Source organism: Myotis brandtii, unplaced genomic scaffold, assembly GCF_000412655.1.
Source record: "Myotis brandtii unplaced genomic scaffold, ASM41265v1 scaffold679, whole genome shotgun sequence".
Lineage (NCBI taxonomy): Eukaryota > Metazoa > Chordata > Mammalia > Chiroptera > Vespertilionidae > Myotis > Myotis brandtii.
This window is the reverse complement of record NW_005370653.1, coordinates 1,048,847-1,061,429: the sequence shown is the minus strand read 5'-3', so window position 1 is coordinate 1,061,429 and position 12,583 is coordinate 1,048,847. Positions and strand designations below refer to the sequence as shown.

General features: G+C 35.1%; 1 protein-coding gene across 1 annotated transcript in view; it reads right to left on the bottom strand.

Moving 5' to 3' along the window:
- Positions 1-12,583, bottom strand: part of ARID4B (AT rich interactive domain 4B (RBP1-like)) — a 59,234-nt gene that overhangs the window by 10,670 nt on the left and 35,981 nt on the right. The window contains exons 16-19 of the mRNA XM_005881357.2: positions 10,535-10,795; positions 4,586-4,670; positions 3,269-3,467; positions 7-797 (exon numbers count right to left, since the gene is read on the bottom strand). Coding sequence (XP_005881419.1) covers positions 7-797; positions 3,269-3,467; positions 4,586-4,670; positions 10,535-10,795 — 1,336 coding nt within the window. The remainder of the gene's footprint in view (positions 1-6; positions 798-3,268; positions 3,468-4,585; positions 4,671-10,534; positions 10,796-12,583) is intronic.

Here is a 12,583-nt window from a genome sequence, read left to right as displayed (position 1 = left end):
CCCGGCCACAGCCTGCAGGGTCCCCTCGGCCGGGCCCTCCTCCGGGGCCGGGTGCGGAGGGGAAGCTGCGGCCTCCGTGTCGGAGTCGGAAAAAAGCTCCTTCAGCGTCTTTTTGGGCCACTGGCCCTGAATACTTGACCAGACATCTTTGCGATCTTTCGCTCGGCTGTTCTGAAGTCTTTCATCCGAGTTGTTTAGAAGTTTGATCCTTTTTTCTGCCACTTCTGAAAATCCCGAATAGAAACCAGTCGTCCGCAGAGATTTTCTCTTTTCCTCCAAACCGTTGTATTTCTTGGTTGGTGTCAGCTTTGCTTTTGATTTTTCTTCTTCGTCTTCATCAGAAGAGCTGTTGCTACTGTTTTCTACGCAAAGTGAGTCTTTGTTCTTGGCCTTGTCGTCCTTTTTGCTGGGCGACCCGGTTTTTGCACACTCCTCTGTGTTGCAATACCTTCTTTTCCCGCGTTTGACCTGTGGCTTTGAGGATTTATCGGGGGTGTCTTTCTTGACATCCTTTCTCTTTTTTGTGACTTCATCTTCTTCATAATCCGTATCTTCAGACAATCCTTCCATATCTTTTCTTAACCTTTCTGGAGATTTCGACGCTGGTTTAGATATTACCAAATCTGCATGGACCTTGCTTTCTTCTAGCAAAAATGAACTGTTCTGCTCCTCCTTTGAAAGAAGGTCATTTCTGGCGTGGGCCAAATACTCAGTCTTCGATTCCTCTTTGCCAGTACTGTCCATGTTGTGAGCACCTGTCTCATCCTCCTGCTCACTGTCTTCAGAACTTTCAGAAGCTGGAAAAGAAAGAAGAAAAATGATGTATGACAGGAAGATTAGCAGTATCTTCTCTGCGCCGTGCACTTTATATATTAGCTCCTCTGTTTATAGCCACCCTGCTCGCCAGGTTTTAATCCATTTTACAGGTGAGGAAACGAAGCTTCTGAGAGCTAAGACACTCACCAATAGCGGAAATGCCTCATGTGGAGCGATAGTTCCACTACTATATACTTTTGCCATAACATATAAAATTGTAAACATTAAAGTAGTGAATTTTATTGTCTGTAAATTATACCTCATTAAAGCTGTGAGGTGTGTGTTTGAGGAGTGTGTTTTTATCATCCCTATTTTATAGTTTAGGAAATTAGGATTTAGAGAGGTTAAACTACCCCAAATGGCAAGAGAAAGTCTAAATTTAAGTCATTTGATTCCAGAATTTAGAATCTTAACTATAACAGTCTAAGAAATCCATGTAGTATGTTCTTTAACTAGGTTTAAATAAAAAAAAAAAGAGAAATCCATGTAGTATGTTCTTTAGGTTTAAATTTTTAAAAAAATGAGACAATTAAGATGGGTAAAAACATTAAAAATTTCCAATGTGTTCCTGCATAACTAAATTTTTTAAAATGATCAAAGCAGTACATATAGGTGGTTATAACTATTTCTATTGATAGTTATTACCACCTTCTCTTAATAATATTCTATTTGTTGATTTATGAAGTTTAACCTGATATAAGCAATGAGGATTTTCTCTTATTAATACCTCATCCCTCTTCCCCCATACTTTCTCTCTATATATTTATTTAAATATAGTATTTATAACATGTAAATATGGTTCATTGCAGAGACAGTCCACTTGTTATTTTCTTTCTGGTATAGCCTTTTATTTTTCACGGAGTTTCCAAAAGTCCTTTTCTACTCATGCTGTCTTCCTTTCTTATGCCTTTCACCTTTATTTCACTGCTCCATTAAGTCAAGCATTCTCTCCAATTTCCTCACTCACCCAATCTCGACCCTGGAGGCCTATTTTCTGCTCCATCTAGGGGGCTGCTCTCTGGGTCAGTTCTAACAGCCATCATCCTAGGAATCTCCTGCAGGCTTTCTCGTGACCCAGACCCACTGTTAAAACAATCTCACATCTTCCTTTTTCTAGGTTTACTCCCATGTTGTGTTGGACCACCTAACAGTTTCCTAAAACAGTACATGGGAGGAAAATAGTCTTTGTCCTTACACGTCTGAATACATCCTGACCCTCAAACTTCATTGTGTGATTTGTTTAACCAGGTGCAGAATTCCAAGTTGAAATTATTTTCCTTCAAAATTTTGATGGTGCAGCTCTTTTGCTTATAGTGTTGAAAACACTCTTTCATTCCTTTGTGGTGATGATTTTATTCCTGCTATTTTATAATTTCACTAGAGGCCCGATGCACGAAATTCGTGCAAGAGTAGACCTTCCTTTCCCCAGCTGCCTGCACCAGCTTCCCTCTGGCACCCGGGACCCGGGCTTCCCTCCAGCCACCGGCAGGCACCAAGGACCCAGGCTTCCCCTGCAGCCCAGGCTTTGTCCAGAAGGTTGTCTGGAAGGATGTCTGGTCTAATTAGCATATTACGCTTTTATTATTATAGATAAAATGTACTGTGGCATGGCTCTTTGTTCATCACTTCAAGTACTTGAGGGGCTCTTTCCATTTAAAGATTTCTGCCTGTCAGTTCTAAAAATATTTCCTCTTTTAGTTACTTGCTAATTTCTCCTCAGCCCTGATCAGGGTTCGTGAAGGAGGCAACCAATTGATGTGTATCTCTCACATCGATGTTTCTCTCCCTCCGTCTCTCCCCCTCCACTCTCTTTAAAAATCAATGGGAAAATATCCTCAGATGAGGATTAACAACAAAAAAATCTGAACTCTTTTCAAGTTACAAAAAATGTAAAATATTTTTTATGGAGACACATTCTTTTGCTTCATTTGATAGATCAGATCTTCCCCCCCTTTTCCCTGCCAGCCAGATTTATAAACCTCCCCCTCCCACCAGTCTTTATCACTGTTATTATCTGATAGTTACACTTCATTCTGCTGTAAATATTAAGCAGTAATGTCACCATAAAAGAGAATATAATAAATGTAATCAAGATAAGCAAAGTTAAATATTCTTTACAAAAAATTCAATTTAATTTTATATTCTAATATGGCATAACACCAACTGTGCTTGCTATGGCAACAGAAAAGATGTACCTGAAAAAAAGCACTGAATCAATACAATAGGGTGAGTATTAAATTTTAACTACAATTTACTGGTGCCCTTGGATCTACTAACAGAAATATTTCTAAGCCTCAATCAATGGCTGGTTTTATTTCAAGTACTAGAACCAAAAAAAATTATGGTTCAATTAAAAAACCAATTTGATGTTAATGAATTACCTTTATAAAATTTGATATATAAAAACTAACAACAAACACTTGCATGCAAAAAGGGCATTTATTATATTTACCTTGAAGTCCATTAAGGATAGAAGTAATTTCTATGGATTTAATATGAGCTGTATCGGAGTTTTTGGCATCAGTAAGATCCAGTTTAGATACTATTTCAGGAGATGAATTTGTCTGAAATGGTGGTTTTGACAAGCGCCGAAGTTTACAGTTTTTAGGAGAGTATTTTTCATCTTTGTCTTTTTCTTTGTCTAATTTATTCTAGGTTAAGGGGAAAAAAAGCATTTCATGTTAGCCATAATTTATCATGAAGCATTTATTAGTAACATTGTTAATACTAATTTTAACTCTTAAAATATATTAAATAACAAAAATATACGAAAAGCCCCTCAAAACAGCCACAGATGTTTTTTCAATATTATTTAACAAATAATGCAGGATGAGCAAAAAGTTTTTGTCTAATATTTATATTTAAATAACTGAAATAAATTAGCCATCAGATAGACAATTAAGACTAGCATTGCCTCTGGAATACCTGAAACCTATATAATTTTGTTAACCAATGTCACCCCATACTTTCCAACAAAGACCGAGAGTGAAATGAAAAGTGTTTGATGAGGCCTGAGCTGTAGCTACTCAGTTGCTGTACCCAAACTTAAATATGGACCCAATGTTACAGGGAGAAAAGAATAACCATTTTAGGGAAAAGCTTTCACTATAAGGAGCCACTAGAGTATCATTTAGCAGGAAAGTAAACAGCTTCTCACTTTGACTATGAAAAGTGAACTTCAGAACTATTAAACACCTCAAATACATACACCATTCAAAATATAAAAATGCCATTAACAAGATAACAACTGTTCTAAAGCTAATGGTCTACTTTCTAAGAAAACATTAGAGAGAGTTAATCTTAGAAGGAGCAATTCGATCATACGTAAAAGTAACATCAACTTCCAGGACAGCGGCACCTCTGGGAACCTGCTCTAAGCCGCTCCCTGCAGTCAGACAAAGAAGCCTCCTTCCCTCCTGAGGAGGGTGCAGTTAGTACTCAACCCAGGCTCCAGGCCCACTACTCTAGGGCTCCCCAGCTGGAACTCAGAGGGGCAGGAGAGGGCTGACATGGATCAGTAAAATCTGGCTGGTGGCCTTCTACAAGGCCGAAACTGAAAAAAGTCTCACAGATCATTTAGTACCGTTTCCAAAATGTCTTTCCATAAGTGACAATATTATTGTACCCAAATCTAGCTTTTGCTAAATTTGCTATTTCAAGGGAGTATTTCCAACTCTGCTAACACTAATGCACACACACTTAATGCCTAATTCTGGGGGGGAAAGCTCTTTAATTAAGAATTATGATGTAGAGAAAAATAAGCACTTACCTTTATTTTCTTCCGATGTTTTATCTTTGGCACATTTTTATCAGCAGGTCTTACTATTTTATCTGCTTTAATCCATTCATCATATCTGAAATTAAAGGAAATTGATATAAATAAACAGACATATACCACAGAGATACTTATGGCATATTAAAAAGAAAGTCATAAATAGAATCATTTCATTTTAGAACTGGAAACAACCCTGGAGATCATTTAGTTCAACTTCCTGGTTTGATGCATAAAGCTACCAACTGCCCCGACCGGTGTGGCGTTGTCTCATGCACAGAAGGGTTGAAGGTTTGATTCCCAGTTAGGGTACATGCCCGGGTTGCGGGATCGATTCCTGGTAGGTGGTGTGCAGGAGGCAGCCAATCTATATTTCATTCTCACATTAATGTTTCTCTCTCTCTAAAAATTAAGACTGCCTGTTAGTGATTCGACCATACTTCTTAAATTCTGTTATCAATAAATTCCTTATAATTAAAGCATAGGATCTAGACAAGTATCCTACCTGATATTTAACTAAAATACTAATGAAATATTTTCAAGTATATACATGACTTATTTGAAAATATTTCTACTGAGTCATCTAACTAATGAAACAAACATGAAAGACAAGATGCACAAGCAACTCATTGACCTTCCAAAGGTCACTCCCTGGCCTATGGGAGATGGAGGCGCCGCACCAGAGGGCCCTGAACTGATCAAGTCTGTGAACTCCAAGAAGGTCACTCCCTGGCCTATGGGAGATGGAGGCGCCGCATCAGAGGGCCTCCAAGGCCAAAAGCACAAACAAGGGCAGAGTCACGTGACAAATACGTCATAGGTGCCTATCATGTGACAGGCTCTGCACTGAGCACTGGGTACTCAGCAGTGAAGGCAGCACACCTCCTTCCCGCAGGGAGCTTTCAAGTGAGCAGAGAAGGCAACACTAAATGGTAATTACAAAAGGAACAATACAAACCTCTGCACCTTCTGAAAGAAGGTACGCACATATTTGTATTTTTAAAATGTGAGGAATTAAAATATTTATACAAAGCTAGAAGAAATCATTCAGAGACCACAACATAATTGCTCTCACCAGAGAAAAGTCGAGTTCAAAAAAAGAAAGCTTTATAGTTTTTGTTTGGATATGTTGGCAAATCACCTAAGCAATCACTTAGCAATAATAAAAATGGAAAAGAATGTCAGTCAACCAGATAGAAATGGCTTCTGTGCCCAACATCAATTCAGATGTGGTTCTTCTTCAACCCAACTAAACCCATTTAGCATATGTTAATATATACACCCAAAAGACATAATCGTAGAGATTAAGAAAAAGTAATTACACGCAAAATAAAGATATTTCCAAAATAATTTCATAAGCAAAACCAAATTGACATAATACTAAAAACTCATCTAAAATATGCATAGATTATTAAGATAAAATGTAATAACCATTACAGTAAAATATTAGTCATTTGTAGTTTGTTTTCTGTAATGTATATTCATTTAATAATTGCTGAGCAATGCATATTTCATATCTTACTTCCTATAAACAAAAGGTTAAGTTATATATATCATATAACTAAGCTTGTAAAAACCTCATATCTAAAGTGGAAATTTACGCTGTCATTGCAAGGAGATGAAGTTTCCTCCCTTAATTAAGAACCTATGGGACACTGTAATAGAAAAAAGACCAACTCATGATGAAAAGCACTAGTTATTAATAATAAACTTTATAAGCAATTTTATCAATATTTACCTACTTGATGAATTTTCTATTATAATCTCAATTAACACATATTTTTTTATTTATTGGACTTGATGAATTTTCTATTATAATCTCAATTAACACATTTTTTATTTTTTTATTTATTGGTTGATTTTAGAGAGAGGGGAAGGGAGAAAGAGAGAAACATCAATTTGTTGTTTCACTTATTTATGCATTTTATATGTGCTCTGACTGGGGATCGAACCTGCAATCTTGGCTTACTGGGATGATGCTCTAACTGAGCTCTCTGGCTATACATATATTTTTAATTGGAGAAAATATCTAAAACAAAATTTATGAAGACTCACTGAACACCATTTTATGCTTTTAGTAATGTACTTAGGATACAACAAAAATAAAAGTATATTACTGAAAAGCTAAAATTCTAAGCATGTTATTAACACTGCATATTTCTATTTCATTTAATACTGTTAAATCCATACCAAAGACACAGGAATGGTGTTCATCATAATAAAGATAATAACAGCATAATGACAGAAACATAAATATTATAGCATAATTTAAAATTTGACACAACCACCCCAAGAGAATGATACAGTAATGATGTCAATCCATTTTCCTAGAGAATTTAACTCTATAAAATGAAGCAAAGGTATAGGTCTTTAGGCAGAGGTAATAAGTAGTGTTAAGAACAATGGAAGAGCAGGTTTTATTTATAGACCACTGAAAATGGTTAGCAACTGTGACTCAGATACTGATTTTCTAAAGTATCCCAAAAACTTACTTTACTAATAATGATAAATTTAGGGGGTTCCTATTTGTGTAAATTTAGACAAACGTACTACCTGCCAATCTACAAAGCCACCAAATGAAACGGGTCCAATTTTTATATTTTACATAAAATATACCTGCTAATCTACAAACTAACTAAATGGAAAAGTCCCGTTTAATAAACCCTCTTAAGTTGAAAACAGAAAGAAAGCCCATTTGAGTTGTAAAGATAACTGATTCTTTATTTCACACCAAAAAAATGTTTATTTTCACTTGCACTGAAAAACTAGTCAACTCCAAAGTAATTTTTTAAGTTCACCTTATTGCTTTTAAGCTTTGTTTTACATTTCTCTACATGTAGGACTATCTGATACAAAGTATTTTGTATGCTGCAAAAAAAAATTTTCACAGCCTTCTGACTGCCATGGTACTTTTTCATCTGAATATGGAGAAACTGGAACCTTAATAGAACAGTTGGACAGGTCCCCAGGAAATTCAGAGTTGCCATATATAGAAGGATAGAGAAGAATCTGGCTCCAGGTAGAGCCAGGCCACATCTGTCCCAATCCATTAGTCTATATATTCTACAGGTATGGCGTTTATAAACCAATGCTTTTTATTCAGATCTGAATTTCTGCTTTACTCCCATTCTGTTGCCAGGAGGTCCAAAGTAGTTCAATATTCATTCACTAGTTATCACATTTTTCAGTTTTGAATTAAGGGTATAAATAATAATTATATTAATGTAAAGGTTTATATAGCACTTTAGAAAAAAAAGAATAATGTAGAACAGTATTTTTTAAAAGATATTTTCTTTTTAAGAAAACCGTTTGCTAGAAAATGTTTCAGATCACACAAAACTCACATAAATAGCCCCACATGAAATTTTCTAAATTGTCATAGTAATGAATGGCTGCCACTGAAAATAATACTACTTTCATGAACCTTCATGCATAAATCTTCGTTTTCAATTTCACATCAAGTGTAAATTCAGAGATCAAGCTGAATTTCTGAAAATAATGTGAAAACAGTTGCAGAGGTGATGAGGGCTTGTTGCCGTCCTCATTAGATAACTTCAGACAAGAAGGAGCAGCAAAAATTACATGTGATTTCTTTTTCTTTTCTTTTTTTAAAATTGTATTTGAGTCAAACTGACGACACACGCTGGGGAACAAGATCTCCAATGCTCCCCACAGTGACTTCTTATTCATCAGCAGGACAGACTTTGGTTATTATTGCCGAGAAAGAGGATGCTGTGATATTGACTATCAGGAAATTAACTGCTTAATCTACTGAAGTACAGTTGTTTTCTCTACGATGCTGCAGTGGGTGGGGATCCACCCCTACAGTTCTTCACCGAGATGGTAAGTTTTCTTCTTGTCAACGTTCAGACCACAAAATGCTTGAGCTGTCAGTAGTGCATCCTTCTCAGTGACACAAGCAAGTCTTGTTGAATAGTTAGTTCTCCTTTTCCTTTCTATATTATTAAACACCTGAATGCCTCCTTCGAATATCGCCCGTTATCCTACCCAACCCACTATCAACTTCAAAGTTAATATACCCAACATTTTCTACCCTCTAAAACCCAAGTGCTCCTCGGATAGGATACTTTCCTTTAGTCAATCTTTTCTTAAGGAAACGGAAAGTTATCTTAACTACAGAATAATTTTATGAATGTCTCAACTCACATACATATTAAGCCTCTTGTTTGAAATAATTAATAGAAAACAATCAAGCCCTGATTATAGTGAAAGTTAGAGAATGCTTAAATTCTATCCATTCATCACAGAATTTAAAGCATTTTGAAAGGCTACTAGGAAAACAGCCTTGTTATATATAAACTAGCAAAAATATATATAAAATGTAAAATAAAATAAAATAAACTAGCAAAATAACCAGAAGGACTGAAAGGAGAGGGCAAAAAGATGATGTGGCTTTTATCTATCTTGTGGGCATTATTTAATAATTAATTTTTGTCGACTCAATTTTCTCCTAATTTTAAACTAACATACTCAACATTTACACCTTAGGCAATAATGGAACTCCCTCTACATTCATGTTTAATAAGACCATTTAGTGGGATCAAAATGATTAAATACCAAAGAGTGGGCAAAATATTCCTACAGCCACTGTATCTGAGATTTCAAGCATCTTCCTCTGAACATATCATTCATGCCAGCACTACAGTGAGAAACATCATGCACCATAGAGGCAGCATAAGAACCAACGGACAAAAGAATTAATTACACATGATTTTAAAAGCAGTATCTGGAAAAGCTGGTTTCAGGACAACACCGATGACAGATAAGTCTTAAAATTCAAAACTTTTGTTAATCTTGTTGGTCAGAAATAAAGAACCAGCCCAATGGATCAGATCTGTACTTTTCTCAAAATAAAGAAGGAAATCAGATTAGACTTGTTTCTAGAGTTTCCTACTGCTGCAACCGAACAACACAAAATGTACTTTTAAGGAACAGAGTATTATTTTTAAGAAAAAGATGAAATTTTTTTAGTGACTTTCCAAACAAATTATAATTTAAATATAAAGCATGAGAACTATATTCCTCCTTGAAGAGACTAGGCACACATGAAACCACCACTTAAAACTTCTATGATTAGCTTTCCAAGGGCTACAACCCTATCATAGGCTATATTTCAAAAATAGTATTAAACATTCCAAAATGAAATAAGTTTTTCTTAAAAGATACCTAGATGGTCAGATCCCAAAACTGACAAACTTAAAATACAGAATTTCTTTGGATAAACCAAAGGAAACCTATGATAAGAAAAACACTTCATTTAACCCCACCTGAAACTGAACCTGTTTTGCCTTTCAGCTCCCCAGGTAGGAAAAGGGAGGAAGTGCACTCTAGTTAAGTTAAGCAGACCTGCTTACATTGCAACCACAGTGCTTCCAACATGAAAATACATTTCTGAGGCTTCTGAAAAACACTGTAACACAAGCACTGTTAAGGAGGAGATAAGGCCTTCTTGAAATAGCTAAAGCTTCTTAAGAAATCTCCATTGTAAACTCCCTGCCTATTGAAAGAAATATGACGTCCGCATATGAGGACTTAGGAGGATTACAAAGAGGTTACTATGGCAAGGTAGTTGAAAACGCAAGAGAGCAAGAAGTCTGATCATTGGCTTGTAGACATCAAGAAGCTCAAATCTCTTTCACATCTTTAAGGATTTTCCTATCATTTCACCAAGTGTTGCTTTGACTAATCCACATGTAATGTAAACATTAACTGGGCAGGCACTAAGGATGTCTTCCAAGTTATTAACAACAGGAGGGAGGAAGTCACTACGCGAGCATTTACATACTAAAAACTACATATTTTTTATATAGTGCTATGACCTCAATGAAAATACTAATAAGCCTGTAAGTCATTAATTAAGTTTTAAAATAGGAAATTATTTATAAGAGTTTTCAGGTAGCAATCACTAGCTAAAACTCAAGTTACCTCACATTCCATCCGCAGTAATGGACCAAGTAAAGGACCTCTCCACCTTCGACATCAGAATCTTTAATACTAGCTTCATACATTTTTTGATTTTTCCCTCGTCCATACCGCACTTGGACTTTCATGCCTGGTGGATAGCATTCAAACTCCTCTTCCTCATTGTTGTCATCATCCTCTTCATCTTCTTCCTCCTCCTCCTCCTCCTCCTCCTCCTCTTCTACTTCTTCATCATCTTCCTCTTCCTCTTTATTCGTTTCATCTCTTGAAAGGTTTAAAAAATTGCAGTTAATAAAAGACACTTCATAAGCTTTTCAGTTCCAAACCACATAAATTGATAAAAATTGTGGCTGTGATTGTTCCGGGAACAGCAGGTTCCATGTGTATGAAATTCTCTGATTTTCAATTTAATATTAAAAACTAAAACTGTGTAAGATGACTGTGGTTACAGAAAAGATACATTTAGAGAAAATGAACAATGAAAAATAAGTGCATTAAAAGAAAACTTCCAACAGCCAGAGGGACAGGAGTTGTGCTGCAGAGCAAGAAACTAGTACAGTCGACTGTTACAATTGTCTCAGGTTTTATTATGAAAGTGTTTTACATCTCAGTTGACAAAAACAAAAATCATTACACCTCATAGCCATTTTCTGACTAAAATTATTTTTTATTCAAATATTTCCAGCCTCAGGATATTTAAAACAAAAACTTTTACTAGCCAATGGCTAGTCTTAATAACTTTAAAAAGTGCTCCAACTAAAATCAAATGTTATGTTATATACTAAAATATTATTTTACCTTTCACAAGTATATTCTACCAACTTCACATTAATATCCCATCAAGGCTTTTTTCTTTTTTATTCTTCTAAACTTCAAAATTTCTGCTCTCTTTACCATATTCACTGAAAATCTTCTCTACCAACTCGCTCAACTTTAAAGTTACAAATGAAACTAAAAGTTACACCATTCAGAAGCAGCACTGCAGCCATTCTGATCTTTTCAGTATCCTGTACCTTCTAAAACTGAGTATTCATATTCATGTTATATTAGCCACAAATCGGTATTAAACAAGTTGGAGAGAATCTCAAATCATAAATCTTTCCAAGCTCTAGATTAAAAAAATCAATGCTTTGGTATAAAATTTGACATTTAGTTAAGTCTTTATCTGCTCTGCAGTTTGTCTAAATGTGTTACAATAGATTCCTCTCAAAAATGAATCCATCACTTTATAGCTGACAATGAATAAACATCATAAAACAGAAGCACAAGACAGCTGAGCATTAAACTTCAAAGTTAATAGAAATATTTATACAAAAATCCAACTTCCACTGATAATTTTTAATATTCTTATATGCAATCTTTTTAGCAATAACATATTTTACCATTCCTAATTATACAGGCAACAAAAATAATATAGAAATAGAGATAAAAGCAGCCCTATAACCCTTTTTATTTTATTTCTTTCCTTCTATACAGTGAGGGATGAAGGGAAGCACAATAAACTTGTGAAATTAAGTCTGAGTTCATGAAAGCGTCAAATGTGTCAAATCTCTCTGAAATAAATCACCAAGTCTATAAGGATTCTCAAGAATTATTCCTCTTTTAAAGACTCATCTACAGCCACATGAGTGAAGGCCTGGGAAGAGTGGGTGGGGGTGGAGGGGATCAATGGGAAAAACAGACAGACAAAGGGGACATCTGTAATACTTTCAACAATAAATAAATAAATAGATAGATAAATAAATAAATAAATAACAGCCAAAGGAATATATACTTAAAATCTAAAGGAAACCTACTGTAATCTAAGATAAAAAATATGAACTCTATTATTGAAAATACATTAACAGCTTTAAAATTAAAGATTAGTAAGGCTAAAATATTTAAGAAATTATCAGAAAGGGTGTTATGGATAATAAGCTATTATTAACAAACTTAAATGTTTTATCTGTATAATATATACTATATACATATATAAAATTAAAAGTTAAAATATCAGGGATAAAAGGAAATGTATTGTGCTGGCCACAACAAAACAAGAGATTTATCATGCAC